The sequence below is a fragment of the Lethenteron reissneri genome, chromosome 68, assembly GCF_015708825.2.
Source record: "Lethenteron reissneri isolate LAM-NWPU_2019-01 chromosome 68, ASM1570882v1, whole genome shotgun sequence".
Classification (NCBI taxonomy): domain Eukaryota; kingdom Metazoa; phylum Chordata; class Hyperoartia; order Petromyzontiformes; family Petromyzontidae; genus Lethenteron; species Lethenteron reissneri.
In genome coordinates, this window is record NC_083846.1 from 4,770,586 (window position 1) to 4,793,256 (window position 22,671).

The following is a 22,671-nucleotide window of genomic DNA, read 5'->3' on the forward strand; positions in this document are numbered from 1 at the left end:
ATACGATACGTATTGTGGTGTTCTACACTCACCAATGACAGTAGTACCTTGAGACTTGACTCCAGTAATGACGACGACGACGATGACAATGACGATGACGACAGACCTGTGCAGTTCGATGAATGTGATGATGAATGATGATGATGATGGTGTTACTGCACAGCTATAATGAGGCCTTTAAATCAGTTCGAAAAATCCGCGATGCACTGAGGCCGCGAAACTTGAACCGTGAAGTGGAGAGGGATTACTGTATTTTGATTAGAAGTGTAAACTATGATGTCGTCGGCATAGCCGAATACTTGTACTCCTTTTGGAGGAGTTTGGTAGATCGTGGAGGTAGGCGTTGAACAGCACCGGGGATATTATGGAACCTTGTGGGTTACTCCTGCATAAATGTTTCGTTAGGAGGATTGCATATCATGGAAGAGAACACGTGATTTGGCGGCCTCTTAGGTAATTTGTAAGCCAGCAAGCAAGGCCTGATGGTAGCGTAGAACCACGGATGATGTTGATGAGCCATGATGTTGATGAACCAATGAGGTTCCAATGGTGTAAATGCTTACCCCGAGCTCTCATACTCTGATGGTGCGTTGTCTTTGAGTTGTGCGCCTTTTGGCGTCATCTGGTCCAACACCATGTGAGACTGGGCTCTAAGGAAAGCTGTCTCGGGTGTGGACCAATCAACTTCAAGGACGGTGCATACATTATCAGAGTTATATTTTCTGTTTGCATTACGACTGCAGGTATTGTGGTCAATGCAAACATGACTCCTTGTAAAAAGTAAAAAGGTGTAAATTTGGTTGCCAAATAAAAGGGTAAAAAACAATTATCATATTTTTTCTTCTGCCAAATGAGGTTCCAATGGAGCGTGAGGTGATTAACGGTCCCGAAAGCCTTTGTAAGGTCAAGGGAGGCGACGATAGTGCGAGATGGGGGCTTTTTAAATCCTTTATATTAAGTTCGCTTTCTTGCTTGCTTGCGTGCTTGCGTGCTTGCTTACGACCGTGCAAATCTTTCGGTCGTTTTTTAACCCACTTCCCGTGATCCAATCGAGCTGACATTTCCCACACAGACTCGTTGTGCGAGACAATTAATGTTCGTGAAAAATTCTTTCAAAAATGTTATACTGTTTAGGGAAAAAAATTAAATTACCAATTGCTTAATTACCAATTGCTTAATACTGGCAGACAATCATCTGACCCATAGGTGGCAGCCATCTCAAGCCAGAGGACGAGAGGACTCTAGCCGCCACGCATATAAAGGATTTATAGTGAAAAACTTTGTTTTTACGGGTTATACTTGTTCTCATTGAAACCGTTTGCAATTTGGGTGGTTAGGTTGAGCAGAGCTGTTGTTGTTGATTGTGCAGGGCGAAAGCCGTGTTGCTGAGATGATGGAAGTAAGTTGGTGGTGATGTTTGGAAGAATGAGGGCCTCTAAAATCTTGATTGATGGGCAAAGTAGGGAGATCGGCCTGTAGGACGTTGCTTGATTGAGGTTTTTGCCGGGTTTGGAAGTGGAATGATTGCCGATGATTTCAAGATGGCCGCAATGAGGTTGCATTGGGAGTGAGGCGTTGATGGTGGAGGCGAGAAACTTCATGCCAAGCGGGCCGAGGTGTTTGAGATGGGATGTAGCTATTCCATCCGGGCCAATTGCGAAGTAATTTTTGGCTTTTTTGATAGCTAGTTTCACGACGATGACGACGACGACGATGATGACGATGACGACGACGACAATGATGACGATGACGACAATGATGACGATGACGACGACGATGACAACGACGATGACGATGATGACGACGACGATGACGATGATGACGATAATGACGACGACGATGAGGATAATGACGACGACGATGATGACGACGACGATGACGATGATGACGACAATGACGACGATGCCGCACGTGGTGCGGAAGCTGCTGCATGACGCCAGCTCGGCACATGCCCCCCCCAACACCACCGCCCCCCCACCACCCCCCCCCTACCGCCTCCCACCACCGCCCCCCATCGCGACATATCAACCACGGAAATCCAGCGGCGTTCCAATGGGTGGTTTATTACCGCCGTCACCGGCGGTAACACGACGTCTTGCGAATGTCACAAAAATTGAAAAATCCGATGGGCGAATCCGCACCCCCCTTGGGCCCCCGGCGCGTCACAGGCCACGTCACAGGCTACGTCACAGAATACGTCACAGGCTACATCACAGGCGCGTCAGAGGCGCGTCAGAGGCGCGTCAGAGGCTACGTCACAGGCTACGTCACAGACTACGTCACAGGCGCGTCAGAGGCGCGTCAGAGGCGCGTCAGAGGCGCGTCAGAGGCCACGTCACAGACTACGTCACAGACTACGTCACAGACTACGTCACAGACTACGTCACAGGCGCGTCAGAGGCGCGTCAGAGGCTACGTCACAGAGTACGTCAGAGGCTACGTCACAGGCCACGTCACAGGCGCGTCAGAGGCGCGTGCTCTTGCTCGGGAGTGGCGTGGGGTCGCCTTGGCCCACTTTGTCCGCCACGTAGCTGCCGTTCTCCATCCCGGCCAGAGATCCATCCCAGCCAGCGGTGGCAGCAGCAGCAGCGACCTGCAGACACGCGGAGAGCGAGGCAGAGAGGTGACGCCATGGGTGAATGTTTCAATGCTGTTATGGACGCTGTATTGCGACCTGCCCACCACCTTCGATAACTCTAGCCACACCACCGCCTACTCCACCCACTCCACCACCAACTTCACTACAATAACTGCAACAGCAACAACAACAGGAAAACCAACAGCAACAACTATAACAAAAACAACAGCAACAACCAAAAACAGCAACAACAACAACAGCAACAACAACAGCAATACCAACAGCAACACCAACAGCAACAACAACAACAGCAACAACAGCAACAACAACAACAGCAACAACAACACCAACAACACCAACAACAGCAACAACAACAACACCACCAACAACAGCAACAACACCAACAGCAACAACAACAACAGCAACAACAACAACAACACCAACAACACCAACAGCAACAACAGCAGCAGCAACAGAAACACCAACAACAACAACAACACCAACACCAACAACACCAACAACAACAACACCAACAGCAACAATAACAACACCAACAACACCAACAACACCAACACCAACAACACCAACAACACCAACAACAACAACAACAACACCAACAACACCAACACCAACAAACACCAACAACACCAACAACACCAACACCAACACCAACAAACACCAACAACACCAACACCACCAACAACAACACCAACAACAACATCAACAACAACACCACCAACAACAACAGACGTCAATGACGACTCTGCTTGCGAGCGATGTGGGGTCACCTCCAGCCTGTGGGTGGCAGCGTCCTCCCCCTCCTCCTTGCCGCCGTTGCTGCCCGACGAGAAGGGCAGCAGGGGGCAGGCCCGGCCGCACGACGAGTCGCTCGCCCACACGAAGAGCGTCGGGTCGCGTGCAACACCCTTCTCTCGTCCCGCTGGGGGCAGCAAGTGGAGAGAGTGGAGGGGGCAGCGTGGAGTGAGTGGGTGAGGGCAGCAAGTGGAGTGAGTGGGTGGGGGCAGCGTGGCTAGGCAACAACAGCGTCACTAGAGGCAACAACAGCGTCACTAGAGGCAACAACAGCATCACTCGGCAACAACAGCATCGCTAGGCAACAACAGCGTCGCTAGGCAACAACAGCATCACGAGAGGCAACAACAGCATCGCTAGGCAACAGCAGCGTCACTAGGCAACAACAGCGTCGCTAGGCAACAACAGCGTCGCTAGGCAACAACAGCATCACTAGAGGCAACAACAGCGTCACTAGGCAACAACAGCATCGCTAGGCAACAACAGCGTCGCTAGGCAACAACAGCATCACTAGAGGCAACAACAGCATCGCTAGTCAACAACAGCGTCACTAGAGGCAACAACAGCGTCGCTAGAGGCAACAACAGCGTCGCTAGGCAACAACAGCGTCACTAGAGGCAACAACAGCGTCACTAGGCAACAACAGCATCACTAGAGGCAACAACAGCGTCACTAGAGGCAACAACAGCGTCGCTAGGCAACAACAGCGTCACTAGAGGCAACAACAGCGTCGCTAGGCAACAACAGCGTCACTAGAGGCAACAACAGCGTCACTAGAGGCAACAACAGCGTCGCTAGAGGCAACAACAGCGTCGCTAGGCAACAACAGCGTCGCTAGAACAACAGCGTCGCTAGAGGCAACAACAGCGTCGCTAGGCAACAACAGCGTCGCTAGGCAACAGCAGCGTGTAGTTCTGACCGAAGAGGAAGCTTCCCAGAAGGCCGAGCGCGACGACCGCCACGGTCCCCACAGCGCTGAAGTAGAGGTAGGAGAGCGAGTACCACGTGTCAGCCAGAGCGGGCCTGGCGGGGTCAAGGTAGAGGGGGGCGGGGGTGGTCACACGCGCAATCATCGTCGTCATCGTCGTCGTTGTCATCATCGCCGTCGTCGTCATTGTCATCATCATCGTCATCATCATCATCATCGTCATCGTTGTCGTCATCGTCGTCGTCACCGTCGTCATCGTCGTCATCATCGTCATCGTCATCATCATCGTCATCGTCGTCGTCGTCATCGTCGTCATCATCGTCGTCATCGGCGTCGTCATCGTCGTTGTCATCGTCGTCATCATCATCGTTGTCGTCATTGTCGTCATCATCGTCATCGTCGTCGTCATCGTCGTCGTCATCATCATCGTTGTCATCATCGTCGTCATCGTCGTCATCGTCGTCATCATCATCGTCATCATCATCGTCATCATCGTCGTCATCATCGTCGTTGTCATCATCGTCATCATCGTCGTCATCGTCGTCGTCGTCATCATCGTCGTCATCGTCGTCATCGTCGTCATCGTCGTCGTCATCATCGTCATCATCATCGTCATCATCGTCGTCATCGTCGTCATCGTCGTCGTCATCATCGTCGTCATCGTCGTCATCGTCGTCATCATCGTCGTCATCATCGTCGTCATCGTCGTCGTCATCATCGTCGTCATCATCGTCATCGTCGTCGTCATCATCGTCGTTGTCATCATTGTCATCATCATCATCGTCGTTGTCATCATCGTCATCGTCGTCGTCATCATCGTCGTTGTCATCATTGTCATCGTCGTCATCGTCGTCGTCATCATCGTCGTCATCATCGTCATCGTCGTCGTCGTCATCATCGTCGTCATCATCGTCGTCATCGTTGTCATCATCGTCGTCATCATCGTTGTCATCGCCGTCGTCATCGTCGTCATCGTTGTCATCATCATTGTCGTCGTCATCATCGTCATCATCATCGTCGTCATCATCATCGTCGTCGTCATCATCGTCGTCATCGTCATCATCGTCGTCATCATCGTCGTCTTCATCGTCGTCGTCATCATCGTCATCATCGTCGTCTTCATCGTCGTCATCATCGTCATCATCATCGTCATCATCATCCTCGTCATCACCGACGACTTTTTGTGGTCAGTTTGTTGTCTGTGAGCGCGGAACCACGTGCCGACCCCCCCCCCACATCCTCACCCCCCCAATTACAGGGAGCGAGCGGCCGGGGAATCAGCGATACCTTCTAGAAAATAGTGAGTCCGTGATCGGGTGGGTGAGCAGACGAGTGAGTCTGTGATCGGTTGGGTGAGCGGACGAGTGAGTCCGTGATCGGGTGGGTGAGCAGACGAGTGAGTCTGTGATCGGTTGGGTGAGCGGACGAGTGAGTCCGTGGGTTGCACGAGACGACACGTGTCCTCGCAGAGCCGAGTGAACGGTAGCCGCGATGGGCACGCCGTGATTACAAGTTGAGCCGCCGACAGCCGATCGCCTTTTAGAACGGGTCACTTTACGGCTTGTCCTCAACCCAAGGTGGGTTGGGTGGGTTGGGTGGTGGGGATTCAACGGGTCAACCAATCGACGCGGCTCAGATCTTACAGTCAGACGACCGGGGGTAGTAGTCGTGGTGGTAGTCCCGTCAAGGTCTTTCTATTTGCAGAGCCGTAAACCCCAAATATTGCCCAGCCGTGTGTTTATTTTGGATTTTTTACTGCGGTTGCATAAACGCGCATGCCGACATTGGCCCGAGCGGGGCCGTAGACGTTGATCGTAAAAGCCGATCGAGGTTTTGTCCCCAATCTCGAGCCCGGCGTGTTCCCTCCCCCCCCCCCCCCCCACCTACTACCCCCATTGGTATCCAACCTCTGGGTGTCACGCCATGTCCTTCACGGTGACCTCCTCCACCCTCTACACCACGCGTCCCACCCATCACCTCTTCTTCCACCCTCACACCACTTGTCCCACCCATCATCACCTCCACCACCCTGCACACCACTCGTCCCACCCATCACGACCTCCTCCACCCTCACACCACGCGTCCCACCCATCACTACCTCCTCCTCTACCCTCTACACCACGTGTCCCACCCATCACCTCCTTCTCCACCTTCCACACCACGTGTCCCACCCATCACTACCTCCTCCTCCACCCTGCACACCACACGTCCCACCCATCAACACCTCCTCCTACACCCTGCACACCACTCGTCCCACCCATCACCAGCTCCTCCACCCTACACACCACTCGTCCCACCCATCACTACCTCCTCCACCCTCACACCACGCGTCCCACCCATCACCACCTCCTCCTACACCATGCACACCACTCGTCCCACCCATCACCAGCTCCTCCACCCTACACACCACTCGTCCCACCCATCACTACCTCCTCCACCCTCACACCACTCGTCCCACCCATCACCACCTCCTCCACCCTCCACACCACGTGTCCCACCCATCACCTCCACCTCCTCCATCCTCCACACTACACGTCCCACCCATCACCACCACCTCCTCCATCCTCCACACCACTCGTCCCACACATCACCCCCTCCTCCACCCTGCACACCACGCGTCCCACCCATCACTACCACCTCCACCCTCCACACCACGTGTCCCACCCATCACTACCACCTCCACCCTCCACACCACGTGTCCCACCCATCACTACCTCCTCCTCCACCCTGCACACCACTCGTCCCACCCATCACCACCTCCTCCACCCTACACACCACGCGTCCCACCCATCACCACCTCCTCCACCCTGCACACCACGCGTCCCACCCATCACCACCTCCTCCACCCTCCACACCACGTGTCCCACCCATCACTACCTCCACCCTCCACACCACGTGTCCCACCCATCACTACCACCTACTCCACCCTCCACACCACGCGTCCCACCCATCACCACCTCCTCCACCTTCACACCACGCGTCCCACCCATCACTACCACCTCCTCCACCCTGTACACCACGTGTCCCACCCATTACCACCTCCTCCACCCTGTACACCACGTGTCCCACCCATCCCCACCTCCTCCACGCTGCACACCACGCGTCCCACCCATCACCACCTCCTCCACCCTGCACACCACGTGTCCCACCCATCACCTCCTCCTCCACCCTGCACACCACGTGTCCCACCCATCACCACCTCCTCCACCCTCCACACCACGCGTCCCACCCATCACCACCTCCTCCTCTACCCTGCACACCACGTGTCCCACCCATCACCACCTCCTCCACCCTCCACACCACGCGTCCCACCCATCACCACCTCCTCCTCCACCCTGCACACCACGTGTCCCACCCATCACCACCTCCTCCACCCTGCACACCACGTGTCCCACCCATCACCTCCTCCACCCTCCACACCACGTGTCCCACCCATCACTACCTCCTCCACCCTCACACCACGTGTCCCACCCATCACCACCTCCTCCACCCTGCACACCACGTGTCCCACCCACCACCACCTCCTCCACCCTCCACACCACGCGGCCCACCCATCACCCCCTCCTCCACCCTCCACACCACGTGTCCCACCCATCACCATCTCCTCCTCTACCCTGCACACCACGTGTCCCACCCATCACCACCTCCACCACCCTCACACCACGTGTCCCACCCATCACCACCTCGTCCACCCTCCACACCACGTGTCCCACCCATCACCACCTCCTCCACCCTCCACACCACGTGTCCCACCCATCACCACCTCCTCCACCACCCTGCACACCACGTGTCCCACCCATCACCACCTCCTCCACCCTCCACACCACGTGTCCCACCCATCACCACCTCCTCCACCCTCTACACCACGTGTCCCACCCACCACCTCCTCCTCCACCCTGCACACCACGCGTCCCACCCATCACCACCTCCTGCACCCTCCACACCACGTGTCCCACCCATCACCTCCTCCTCCACCCTGCACACCACGCGTCCCACCCATCACCACCTCCTCCACCCTGCACACCACGTGTCCCACCCATCACCACCTCCACCACCCTGTACACCACGTGTCCCACCCATCACCACCTCCACCACCCTGTACACCACGCGTCCCACCCATCACCACCTCCTCCTCTACCCTGCACACCACGTGTCCCACCCATCACCTCCTCCTCCACCCTGCACACCACGCGTCCCACCCATCACCACCTCCTCCACCCTGTACACCACGCGTCCCACCCACCACCACCTCCTCCACCCTCCACACCACGTGTCCCACCCACCACCACCTCCTCCACCCTCCACACCACGTGTCCCACCCATCACCACCTCCTCCACCCTGCACACCACGTGTCCCACCCATCACCACCTCCTCCACCACCCTGCACACCACGTGTCCCACCCATCACCACCTCCCCCACCCTCCACACCACGTGTCCCACCCACCACCACCTCCTCCACCCTCCACACCACGTGTCCCACCCATCACCACCTCCTTCACCACCCTGCACACCACGCATCCCACCCATCACCACCTCCACCACCCTGCACACCACGTGTCCCACCCATCACCACCTCCTGCACCCTGCACACCACGTGTCCCACCCACCACCACCTCCTCCACCCTCCACACCACGTGTCCCACCCATCACCACCTCCTTCACCACCCTGCACACCACGCATCCCACCCATCACCACCTCCTCCACCCTGTACACCACGCGTCCCACCCATCACCACCTCCTCCACCCTCACACCACGTGTCCCACCCATCACCACCTCCTCCTCTACCCTGCACACCACGTGTCCCACCCATCACCACCTCCTCCACCACCCTGCACACCACGTGTCCCACCCATCACCATCTCCACCACCCTCACACCACGTGTCCCACCCACCACCACCTCCTCCACCCTCCACACCACGTGTCCCACCCACCACCACCTCCTCCACCCTCCACACCACGTGTCCCACCCATCACCACCTCCTTCACCACCCTGCACACCACGCATCCCACCCATCACCACCTCCTCCACCCTGCACACCACGTGTCCCACCCATCACCACCTCCTCCACCCTGTACACCACGCGTCCCACCCATCACCACCTCCTCCACCCTCACACCACGTGTCCCACCCATCACCACCTCCTCCACCCTGCACACCACGTGTCCCACCCATCACCACCTCCACCACCCTCCACACCACGTGTCCCACCCATCACCACCTCCTCCACCCTGCACACCACGTGTCCCACCCATCACCACCTCCACCACCCTGCACACCACGTGTCCCACCCATCACCACCTCCTCCACCCTGTACACCACGTGTCCCACCCATCACCACCTCCTCCACCCTCACACCACGTGTCCCACCCATCACCACCTCCTCCACCCTGCACACCACGTGTCCCACCCATCACTACCTCCTCCACCCTCCACACCACGTGTCCCACCCATCACTACCTCCTCCACCCTCCACACCACGTGTCCCACCCATCACTACCTCCTCCACCCTCCACCCCACGTGTCCCACCCATCACTACCTCCTCCACCCTCACACCACGTGTCCCACCCATCACTACCTCCTCCACCCTGCAGACCACGTGTCCCACCCATCACCACCTCCTTCACCCTCACACCACGTGTCCCACCCATCACCACCTCCTCCACCCTCCACACCACGTGTCCCACCCATCACCTCCTCCACCCTCCACACCACGTGTCCCACCCATCACTACCTCCACCACCCTCCACATCACGTGTCTCATCTCCTCATCATGGTCCCAACCTCCAAGTAGCTGTACCCGAGGTCGCAAACGGGTTTTGATTCCTTACCCGTACCCGTACCCGGCCGCACCAGGGTCGCAAATGGCCGGGTACGGGTACCCGTTCCCTACCCGAAATGAGTGACAAACGGTGACTCACCAGTGACTCACGGCATACCCGTACCCGGCCGCACCAGGGTCGCAAATGGCCGGGTACGGGTACCCGTTCCCTACCCGAAATGAGTGACAAATGGTTACTCACCAGTGACTCACGGCCTACCCGTACCCGGCCGCACCAGGGTCGCAAACGGCTACCCGTACCCGTACCCGGCCGGGTACGGATAGCCGGTTCTCGGGTAGGGTACGGGTATCGGGTACCCGGTTGCGAACTCTGAGCTGTACCCTTCCTCATCAAAGGTGGATTTGTTCAAGCAGGTGAGAAACCAGTCAGACGAGTGACACTTTGCCGATGATCGCTGCCGCTGTGTAGACCCAGCCTAGGAGACCCCCAGTGGCAGCTGGCCCTGTGCATCAGTCTGCCAGCCCCTTGCGATGTGTTAACAATGTGTGCTCTGGTCTAGGGCACCTCCAGTGACGGTTACGATGGCCACTGAGGTAGGCAGTGGTGACCGGAGGCTAAGGCCCTCAACTCAGCACCCTCAAAGGATCCGCACTGAATCCGAATCCGAACAATGCGGATCTCAGCGGTAACAGCGAACCCGCTAAATATACTAATAGGGGTTTTTTCTCCTTTTTTCTGGCAACAAAACTGACACCGTGATAATTGTTTTTTTACCCTTCTATCTGGCTACAAATTTGACACCTTTTTTTACAAGGAGTCATGTTTGCATAGACCGCAATACCTGCAGTCATAATGCAAACAAAAACATAACTTTCGATTTAAAGCTTTCGTGACTGCAGGGATTCATCTTCTTGGTTCTTTCGGTAAAGTCACGTAGAAGGGAAGTAATAAAATAATAAAAAAATAAAACATAATAAAACAATTCTCACGACGTTTCGGCCACAACGCAAGCAGCCGTCCTCAGGTGGACCTGGTTTTCACCTGAGGACGGCTGCTTGCGTTGTGGCCGAAACGTCGTGAGAATTGTTTTATTATGTTTTATTTTTTTATTATTTTATTACTTCCCTTCTACGTGACTTTACCGAAAGAACCAAGAAGAAAAAAACATAACTCTGATAATGATATGCACTGTCCTTGAAGTTGATTGGTCCACACCCGAGACAGCTTTCCTTATAGCCTAGTCTCACATGATGTTGGACCAGATGCCGCCAAAAGGCGCACAACTCAAAGACAATGCACCATCAGAGTATGAGAGCTTGGGGTTAAGCATTTACACCATTGGAACCTCATTTGCCAGTAAAAATATGATAATTGTTTTTTTACCCTTTTATCTGGCAACAAAACTGACACCTTTTTACAAGGAGTCATGTTTGCGTTGACCACAATACCTGCAGTCATAATGCAAACAAAAACATAACTCTGATAATGTATGCACTGTCATTGAAGTTGATTGGTCCACACCCGAGACAGCTTTCCTTAGAGCCTAGTGCACCTTTTGGCGTCATCTGGTTCAACCCATGTGAGACTAGGCTCTGGACCAATCAACTTCAACGGACAGTGCACATTTTCAGAGTTATGTTTTTTTTGCATTATGACTGCAGGTATTGTGGTCTATGCAAACATGACTCCTTGTAAAAAAGGTGTCAGTTTTGTTGCCAGATAGAAGGGTAAAAAAACAATAATGATATTTTTTACTGGCAAATGAGGTTCCAATGGTGTAAAACTGACACCTTTGCAAGGAATCATGCTCACATTGACCACAATACTTGCAGTCAAATGCAAACAAAAAACAATACTCTGATAATGTATGCATTGTCTTTGAAACTGATTGGTCCACACCAGACAGCTTTCTTTAGAGCCTAGTATCATATGGTGTTCGACCAGATGACGCCAAAAGGCACACAGTTCTAAGACACCGCACTACCAGAGTAATGAGAGCTCGGGGTGAGCAGCTACATCATAGGACCTCCTTTGCCAGTACCAAAATATACTAATAGGGGGTTTCCCCTTTTTTCTGGCAACAAAACTGACACCTTTTGCAAGGAATCATGTCTACATTGACCACAATACTTGCAGTCAAATGCAAACAAAAAACAATACTCTGATAATTTATGTATTGTCTTTGAAACTGATTGGTCCACACCAGAGACAGCTTTCTTTAGAGCCTAGTCTCACATGGCGTTCGACCAGATGACGCCAAAAGGCGTCATCATATACTATTAGTATTTTTCGATTTAAAGCTTTCGTGACTGCGGGGATTCATCTTCTTGGTTCTTTCGGTAAAGTCACGTAGAATTGAAGTAATAAAATAATAATGTATTCATTATTTTACTATTAGTATATTTTGGTACTGGCAAAGGAGGCCCCATGATGAAGCTAACCCGCTCTTTGTTTTTCCACTGGCACATCCGAGCTGTGTTGGGGCCGTGCTGAGGTGGTTCCTGCGTGGCTTAGAAGTCGTCCCCCACCCCCCCATCGCAAGCCGAGCCACCCATGTGGTCACGCGTAGTGTGATTTAGAGACACTGAGCTGACAGAAAACAAAGATAAACATCCTCCGTATAGCCTTTGAACTGCCTGTTAGGGGGCAAGTGCCGTTCGTGAACACTTAATAAAAGCCGGCACGGCACACGTGGGCCGGTAGGTGGTCAACACCACCCAGGCCGCCTTTGTCTCCCCAACGGCGATGTTTACTACACACCGCGCCAGCTACTCGTTTGAGGCCGAGTCGACCTAGAGGAGGCCCAGGACCGGTTCGATTCCCGCTCACGGCCAACATCACCGAGTCGACCTAGGGGAGGCCCACGACCGCTTCGGATAAATCGTCGGCGATGTTGGCCGTGAGCGGGAATCGAAGCGGCCCTGGGCCACCTCTAGGTCGACTCAGACTCGAATGAGTACCTGCTGCGGTGTCTAGTAAACATCGCCAGGAGGGAGACAAAGGCGGCCGGGCGTGGTGCTGAACCACCCACCACCTCGTGTGCCGTGCCGGCCTTCATAGGGTGGTGCTGCTGCTACTCGCTAACGGCACCTGCCCCTGCAGTGTGTTAAGGCTACACGGGGGATCTTTGTCTTTGTGTGTGAAGGTGAATGGATGTTCCTATGGGGTTGTTATTGATGGACTCGCCAGTCAAAGGTTCAAGTTTGTCAATCCCCACCCCCCCTCACTCACGTGGTGGTACAGGGCAGGCAGGTCACGTGGTGGTACAGGGCAGGCAGGTCACGTGGTGGTACAGGGCAGGCAGGTCACGTGGTGGTACAGGGCAGGCAGGTCACGTGGTGGTCGTGGTGGTGGTGGGGTAGAGTGTGGGTAGCTCTCGAGCTACGACGTGGGTGTGTGTGTGTCTGGTGGGGGGGTGGTGGTGGTGGGGGGTGGTGGTGGTGGGGGTGGTGGTGGAGTTTGGTGGGGGGTGGTGGTGGGGGGTGGTGGTGGTGGGTGGGTGGTGGTGGTGGATGGTGGGGTGGTGGGGGGGTGGTGGTGAGGGGTGGCGGTAGGGGGTGGTGGTGGGTGGGTGGTGTTGGTGGGTGGTGGTGGGGGTGGTGGGGGGTGGTGGTGGTGTTGGTGTGGTAGTGGTGGTGGTGTTGGTAGTGGTGGTGTTGGTGGTGGTGTAGTGGGGGTGGTGGTGGTGGTGTAGTGGTAGTGATGGTGGTGTAGTGGTGTTGGTGGTGTAGTAGTAGTGGTGTAGTAGTGTTGTTGTAGTGGTGTAGTAGTGTTGATGGTGTAGTAGTGGCGTTGCCAGCTGGTGCTGTCTGCGCCTGCCCACTCGCCTGCCATGATCAGCAGGCGAGGAGTACGAGTCGTGTGCGCCGCTGCTGCTGCTGCTGTTGCTCATCGTCGCGTTCAGGAGGCGGCATCCCGCCGTGGAGAGCGCGAGGGGCATCGTCCTGTGGGCCAGCGGCGGGTAGACCTGGGCCCCGACCCCCAGCCACAGCGAGAGGCCGAAGCCCAGAGCCAGACCCACGAGGGCGCCCTGACAGCCAACGGAGCGCACAATCACGGCAGGCAGGCAGCAGTAGCAGCAGCAGCAATAGTAGCAGCAGCAGGAGCAACAGCAGCAGGAGCAGCAGCAGTAGCAGCAGGAGCAGCAGCAGCAGTAGCAGCAGGAGCAGCAGGAGCAGCAGCAGCAGCAGCAGGAGCAGCAGCAGCAGCAGGAGCAGCAGCAGCAGTAGCAGCAGCAGCAGGAGCAGCAGCAGCAGGAGCAGCAGCAGCAGGAACAGGAGCAGTAGCAGCAGTAGCAGCAGCAGCAGTAGCAGCAGCAGCAGGAGCAGCAGCAGTAGCAGCAGTAGCAGGAGCAGCAGCAGTAGCAGGAGCAGTAGCAGCAGTAGCAGTAGCAGCAGGAGCAGCAGCAGCAGGAGCAGCAGCAGTAGCAGGAGCAGTAGTAGCAGCAGCAGTAGCAGGAGCAGCAGCAGCAGTAGCAGGAGCAGCAGCAGTAGCAGGAGCAGTAGTAGCAGCAGCAGCAGCAGGAGCAGCAGCAGCAGGAGCAGCAGCAGCAGCAGTAGCAGGAGCAGCAGCAGCAGTAGCAGGAGCAGCAGCAGTAGCAGGAGCAGTAGTAGCAGCAGCAGCAGCAGGAGCAGCAGCAGCAGGAGCAGCAGCAGCAGCAGTAGCAGGAGCAGCAGCAGCAGTAGCAGGAGCAGCAGCAGTAGCAGGAGCAGTAGTAGCAGCAGCAGTAGCAGCAGTAGCAGCAGAGCAGCAGCAGCAGTAGCAGCAGCAGCAGGAGCAGCAGCAGCAGGAACAGGAGCAGTAGCAGCAGTAGCAGCAGCAGCAGTAGCAGCAGCAGGAACAGGAGCAGTAGCAGCAGGAGCAGCAGTAGGGAGAGTAGCAGTAGCAGGGGCGGGTTCACGATTCACGTTTTCATTTTGTGTATTCAGGTGCGAACTCAAAAATGCCAGGCTAGTCTCGCTTGCAAGAACGACTGGCTGCGTGGAGTTAATAAATACGTGTGGATCCACGAATGATTGGGGGAGCGAGATGGTGGGTGAATGCATGAATGAGTGGGTGAATGAGTGGGTGAGTCAGATGGTGGGTGAGTGCATGAATGAGTGGGTGAGTCAGATGGTGGGTGAGTGCATGAATGAGTGGGTGAATGAGATGGTGGGTGAGTGCATAAATGAGTGGGTGAATGAGTGGGTGAGTCAGATGGTGGGTGAGTGCATGAATGAGTGGGTGAGTCAGATGGTGGGTGAGTGCATGAATGAGTGGGTGAATGAGATGGTGGGTGAGTGCATAAATGAGTGGAGGAATGCGATGATGGGTGAATGCATGAATGAGTGGGTGAATGAGATGATGGGTGAGTGCATTCATGAGTGGGTAAATGAGATGGTGGGTGAGTGCATGAATGAGTGGGTGAATGAGAGGGTGAATGAGATGAGTGAGTGCATGAATGAGTGGGTGAATGAGAGGATGAGTCAGATGTTGGGTGAGTGCATGAATGAGTGGGTGAATGAGAGGGTGAGTCAGATGGTGGGTGAGTGGGTGAATGAGTGGGTGAATGAGATCATGGGTGAGTACATGAATGAGTGGGTGAATGAGATGGTGGGTGAGTGCATGAATGAGTGGGTGAATGAGTGGGTGAGTCAGATGGTGGGTGAGTGCATGAATGAGTGGGTGAATGAGATTATGGGTGAGTGCATGCATGAGTGGGTGAATGAGTGCGCGAGTCACATGGTGAGTGAGTGCATGAATGAGTGGGTGAATGAAATGTTGGGTGAGTGCATGAATGAGTGGGTGAATGAGAGGGTGAGTCAGATGGTGTGTGAGTGCATGAATGAGTGGGTGAGTGAGATGGTGGATGAGCGAATGAGTGGGTGGGTGCATGAATGAGTGGGTGAATGAGATGGTGGATGCGTGAGATGGTGGGTGAGTGAATTAGCGGTGGGTGAGTCAGATGGGTGGGTGAGTGGGTAAGCGAATGAGCGAGTGAGATGGTGAGCGAATGAGATGGTGATCTTGTTCAACCGAATGAGAGCAAACGCAAGAAGAGTCTCGTGCGCGAGAGTGACTTCGGGTCACCAGAATTAGAGGAGCGAAAAATCCAAATCAAATCTCAACCTCCGATCCCACGCTCTCTTTGGTGGCAGGACAAAACAAACACGCGCACACACTTGGACTCACGCTGGAGTTGGCGTAGGGGAACACCATTCCAAGCGTGTAGAGGCCCAGCAGGGGACCCCCCATCATGCCGAATATGCTGAGCGCCGCCTGCAACAATCGGCGCAGAAAGCAAACACGCGCGTCACGTGGGGTGTCCTCACCTGCCCGGGGCCGCGCTCACACCTGGGGCAGGCCGTGCCTCGTCAGGGCTCGCGTCCTCGCACCCCTCGCCCCCTCGTCCCCCTCGCCCTCTCGTCGCCCTCGACCTCCTGTCCCCCTCTCCCCCTTGTCCCCCTCGCCCCCCTCTACCCCTCGACCTCGTCTCGAACCTCGCAGTCACGGGGGCGCATCATACGAACGTGGCAGCAGCATCATCGTCATCATCGTCAGCGTCATCATCGTCATCATCGTCATCATCATTGTCATCATCGTCATCATTATCGTCGTCAGCGTCATGATCATCATCGTCATCGTCATCATCATCGTCGTCATCATCGTCAGCGTCGTCATCATCGTCGTCATCATCATCGTCATCATGATCATCATCATCGTCATCATCGTCGTCATCATCGTCATCATCGTCATCATCGTCGTCATCATCATCGTCATCGTCATCATCGTCGTCGTCATCATCATCGTCATCATCATCATCATCGTCGTCATCATCGTCATCATCGTCGTCATCATCATCGTCATCATCGTCATCATCGTCATCATCATCATCGTCATCATCGTCATTATCGTCATCATCATCATCGTCATCATCATCGTCATCATCATCATCGTCAATCATCATCGTCATCATCATAATCATCATCGTCATCATCGTCATCATCGTCGTCATCATCATCGTCATCATCGTCGTCATCATCGTCATCATCATCATAATCATCATCGTCATCGTCATCATCATCATCATTGTCATCATCATCATAATCATCATCGTCATCATCATCGTCATCATCATCGTCAACACCGCCAGTGACGATCATCTGAACCGCTCCTAAAGCTTCCCCTAGGTCGACTCGGCCTCAAATGAGTACCTCGTTTGCGGTGTGGAAAGATCATCGCCACTTGGGGAGACAAAGGCGGACGGGCGTGGTGCTGGCCACCCACCCCCTCGTGTGCCACAGCGCCGGTAGCCTTCATAGGTGCTGCTACTCGCTAACAGCACTTGCCCCTACAGCCTGTTACAGAATATATGTGGACGCTGCCCTCTGGGACGTTGCCCTGTCACGCTGCCCCCTGGGACACTGCCCATGTGACGCTGCCCTGAGACGCTGCCCCTTGGACGCTGGCTCTAAGGTTTTTTCGGTAAAGTCACGTAGGTAAAATAATAATAATACAATAAAATAATAAGAATAAATGAAAATAACTGAATTAAATCAAGATACAGTCAATTTGGCTGTGACGGTCCCACCTGAAGACGGAGACTTGTGTTGCCTCCGAAACGTCGTGATTTAATTCAGTTATTTTCATTTATTATTATTTTATTTTATCATAATTTATTTTCATCTTCTTGGTTCTTTCGGCGAAGTCACGTAGAAGGGAAGTAATAAAATAATAAAATAAAACATAATAAAATAATTCTCACGACGTTTCGGCCACAACGCAAGCAGCCATCCTCAGGTGAAAACCAGGTCTGTCGAGGCGACAGCGTCTGGTTTTCACCTGAGGACGGCTGCTTGCGTTGTGGCCGAAACGTCGTGAGAATTATTTTATTATGTTTTATTTTTTATTATTTTATGATTTCCCTTCTACGTGACTTTACCGAAAGAACCAAGAAGATGACTCCCTGCAGTCACGAAAGCTTTACATCGAAATTTATTTTCATTTATTATAATTTTATTTTATCATAATTTTTTCACCCACGTGACTTTACGGAAAACACCCGAAGAGTATGAATCGTTGCAGTCACGAAAGCTTCAAATCTAGAATTCCTTGGACGCTGCACCTGAGACCCTGCCCCGTGACGCTCCCTCTGAGACGCTGCCCCCTGGGGGGGTGGGGGTGGTGCGACGCTGCCCTCACCTGTAGGAGGCTGCCCATGACAGACGCCAACACCGCCATGGCGATGCACACAACGCCGTAGAGGAGGCCTGGGGGGAGGGGAGGGGTGAGCGAGGAATCAGAGCGCGTTGGGTTACCAGGAGCGAGGTGTCGCGTGACACGCCACGTGGCGCGAGGCAATCTGCCTCTGCTGCTGTTTGTTGTTGTTGTCGTTGTTGTTGTTGTGCAAAATTTTTTTTTTAAAGAGAAAAACAGCCTTGAGCGGTTCCCGAAGGAGCTGTGCTCATTTCCTTGGTTCTTTCGGTAAAGTCACGTAGAAGGGAAATAATAAAATAATAAAAATAAAACATAATAAAATACAATTCTCACGACGTTTCGGCCACAAACGCAAGCAACCGTCCTCAGGTGAAGAACAGGTGTGTCGGTAAAGTCACGTAGAAGGGAAATAATAAAATAATAAAAATAAAACATCATAAAATACAATTCTCACGCCCTGTTCCGAAGGCGATCTACACTGATGAGTCCCAGTGAGAATGAAACCCGCCCACAAGTCGCCACTTTGTCTCACCCACTGCCCCAGTTCTGATGGCGGTCTACACTGATGAGTCCCAGTGAGGATGAAACCCGGCCCACAAGTCGCCACTTTGTCTCACTACTGCTCTGTTCCGATAGCGGTCTACACTGATGAGTCCCAGTGAGAATGAAACCCGGCCCACAGTCGCCACTTTGTCTCACTACTGCCCTGTTACGATGGCGGTCTGCACTGATGAGTCCCAGTGAGAATGAAACCCGGCCCACAATTTGCGCGCTTTGTCTCAACGCTGCCCCCGTTCTGATAGCGGTCTACGCTGATGATTCCTAATGAGCATGAAACCCGGCCCACAGTCGCCACTTTGTCTCACCACTGCCCCTGTTACGATAGCGGTCTACGCTGATGAGTCCCAACGAGGACGAAACCCCCGGCCCCGCGAGTTGCGCGCTTTAAAGGGACACCGCGCGACCCAGCGGGCAAACCCCGACGACGTCTCCTGGCACAACTGAAGGCACCAAAAAAAGGGGGGGGCCCCCCACCCCCCCCGCCCCCCCCGCCCCCCCCCCCTTACGTACTGGCGGCCATGGAGAGGCGCGAGAGGGTGCGTGGGTCGAGGCCCGGGCAGCACGGCCTCACGAGGTCCTCCACCGTCACGGCGGCCAGAGCGTTGATGCTGGAGGAGACCGTGCTGAGCACGTGGGGGGGGGGGGGGGGCACGTGGGGGGAGGGGGGTAGGACGTGGGGGGAGGGGGGTAGGACGTGGGGGGAGGGGGGTAGGATGTGGGGGGAGGGGGGAGGACGTGGGGGGGAGGGGGGTAGGGCGTGGGGGGAGGGGGGGTAGCACGTGGGGGGGGGGGGGGGTGGCACGAAGACAAACTTTCTGGTTATCACCTGATGAATCAGGTTGTAGTTGTCGTAGTCGTCATCATCCCACGAATTGTCACGGTTCTCGTAGCTCAACCTCGCGTGTGCGGGGCCACACTCTCCGACAAACACCGCAGTGACAAGGACACGTTACCCCCCCCCCCGCCCCCCCCTCAAGGTCTACCAAGGCCGTAGCCATGGTGTCAACATTGGGGGGGACCAAATCTTCCAGGGGGTCTGGGGGTCCCGACCCAGAAAAATATCAAAATTTTGAAACAAAATTTCTGCCTAAAATATTAAAAAATTCACTCACACATGGGATGGACTTTTTATTTATATTTACCAATAATATTCTTAGGTTTCTTCGGTAAAGTCACGTAGGTAAAACATTAAAATTAATAAAAGTAAAATAAAATAAAAATCACGACGTTTCGGAGGCAACACAAGCTTCCGTCTTCAGGTGGAACCGTCACAGCCACGACAGCTGTATCAAGTAAGTGAGAGATTACAAGAGCTACCTATATAATGGTAGCTCTTGTAATCTCTCATTTACTTGATACAGCTGTCGTGGCTGTGACGGTTCCACCTGAAGACGGAAGCTTGTGTTGCCTCCGAAACGTCGTTATTTTTATTTTATTTTACTTTTATAAATTTTAATGTTTTACCTACGTGACTTTACCGAAAAAACCTAAGAATATGAATCCTTGCAGTCACGAAAGCTTCACATCTAGAATTTACCAATAATGTCTAATAGTGCATTGAATTACATGGTTCTGTTTTTACTTTTTTTTTTTACCATTTCTTGTATCGTTGTATGTAATGGCAGAGATTAGGGATTGATAAAGTACAACCATAACCACAATCATATAAACAGAAATCTACGCTTCTTGGTTCTTTCGGTAAAGTCACGTAGAAGGGAAATAATAAAATAAAATCAATAAAACATAATAAAATAATTATTTTAAAATAAAACATAAAAAAATATTATTTTATTATGTGTTATTTTTTTATTATTATTTCCCTTCTACGTGAAAATAAAATATTTTTTTAATTATGCTTTACTTTTATTATTTTATTATTTCCCTTCTACGTGACTTTACCGAAAGAACCAAGAAGATGAATCCCTGCAGTCACGAAAGCTTTAAATCGAAAAAGAAATCTATACGCATTGATTTATATGAAGGCAAGTCCAGATATTGTGGCCAAGGTTTAGCAAAGTGTTGTTTTTATTTACATAGCATAGACATTCTTTTCATAGCAATATATTTGGCGGGGACATTTTGAGCACATTTGAATATTATATATCATAATTACGAGCCTTGGGGGATTATGTTTCCGACCGTGATTTATTTTCCCGTGTCAGCCCCCAGGCTGTGGAACGCTCTTCCACCAAACATCGGAAAGATCTCTCTCTCTCTTCTTCCTGGTTCTTTCGGTAAAGTCACGTAGAATGGAAAGAATAAAATAATAAAATAAAACATAATAAAATAATTCTCACGACGTTTCGGCCACAACGCAAGCAGCCGTCCTCAGGTGAAGACCAGGTCTGTTTAATTTTTATTATTTTATTATTTCCATTCTACGTGACTTTTACCGAAAGAACCAAGAAGATGAATCCCTGCAGTCACGAAAGCTTTAAATCGAAAAATCTCTCTCTCTGTCTGGAGCACAATTTTGTTTAAAAATTGCGGTTTTTTTTAAACCCCTATTTTTAAACGCTTCCGCTTATTCAACTTTGAGTTCATTTAGTAAATGGATTTTAATTTTTTGTATTAATAATGTCATTATTTTTATGCAGCTGCTGCTGTGTCCTGTACAGCGCTTTGATATTATTGATGAAGAGCCGCTCTATAAATGGAATTACACTGGTAGGAACCACCTGGTTCCACCAGCCCACAGGGGATTATTGTGTCCGTCCGTCCGTCGTGAATCCAAAAATTGGGAGGGGTGGGGCTGGGTGAAGAGGGGAATGTGGGGAGGGGCTGGGTGGGGGGTGGGAGGGGTGGGGCTGGGTGGGGAGGGGCTGGTCACCCCGTGGTGCCCTTATAAAACTCAACGTTTCACCTACTCACGCCGGCTTGTGCCCGCCCTCACAGTCGGGCATATTTGCGGAATACACCACGCCGCCGTTGACCCTGGCCATTGACCGAGAAACCCAACGTTCCTACCAGCTCCCTCTGCAGCAGAAATGTGTTCATTATCGTTGTTCTTATTATCACTACTACCGGTGTATGCCAAACTGGGTAACGCACTGTCCACGTTTTGTCTACGCGACGAACCATTTTTACTCATCGGCTTCGTGTGTCGGGGTTGGCTGCGGGGTTTAACGACGCCACATCGATATTCAACCTCGTAATAATAATAAGAACAACAGCAGCAGCAGTAGCAGCATCACCAGCACAACGTTCAACACGTGCATCGCTAAACACTCGTCTGCCTGTCAATGGTGACAAGAGCAGTAGTTGCTGTGCCAATGTTGAGATCTGCTGGCTGCTGCTGCCCAAAGACGAGAGAGGCTTCAGCAGAGAGAGAGAAAGTTTGCATACCGTGTCAACCCGCACGGTTTTACCCCGTTTTCTTGTACAGGGAAATTGAGTTTTTTCAGGTCCATAGGCGCACAGCCGTTTCAATACGGGCAAAACAAAAATTGCGTTTATTCGTTGGTGTTTCTCCCTTGTGATGGGACTGTGATGTATGATGAACGCTGAGATTATAAGTGGCACGGGGTGATCGATAAGTTCTGAATTGGTCCGTAATAAGGTAGGGCACTGATAAGAGGTTGACAGGGATGCAGTGGTGAGTGTGCTAGTGGTGAGTGTGCTAGTGGTGAGTGTACTCGTAGTGTTTGTGCTAGTGATGAGTGTACTAGTGGTGAGTGTACTAGTGGTGAGTGTACTAGTGGTGAGTGTAGTGGTGAGTGTACTAGTGGTGAGTGTAGTGGTGGTGAGTGTAGTGGTGAGTGTACTAGTGGTGAGTGTAGTGGTGGTGAGTGTAGTGGTGAGTGTCGTA

At 53.0% G+C, this 22,671-nt stretch overlaps 1 protein-coding gene across 1 annotated transcript in view; it reads right to left on the reverse strand.

Annotated features, from left to right (window-relative positions):
• Positions 1-2,043: 2,043 nt before the first annotated feature.
• LOC133360375 (sodium-coupled monocarboxylate transporter 1-like) overlaps positions 2,044-22,671 on the reverse strand; it is a 38,221-nt gene continuing 17,593 nt past the window's right edge. Inside the window, exons 9-15 of the mRNA XM_061579074.1 lie at positions 19,374-19,486; positions 18,288-18,355; positions 16,278-16,364; positions 13,934-14,136; positions 4,311-4,414; positions 3,367-3,518; positions 2,044-2,593 (exon numbers count right to left, since the gene is read on the reverse strand). Of these exons, the coding sequence (XP_061435058.1) occupies positions 2,465-2,593; positions 3,367-3,518; positions 4,311-4,414; positions 13,934-14,136; positions 16,278-16,364; positions 18,288-18,355; positions 19,374-19,486 (856 nt within the window). The 3' untranslated portion in view covers positions 2,044-2,464. The remainder of the gene's footprint in view (positions 2,594-3,366; positions 3,519-4,310; positions 4,415-13,933; positions 14,137-16,277; positions 16,365-18,287; positions 18,356-19,373; positions 19,487-22,671) is intronic.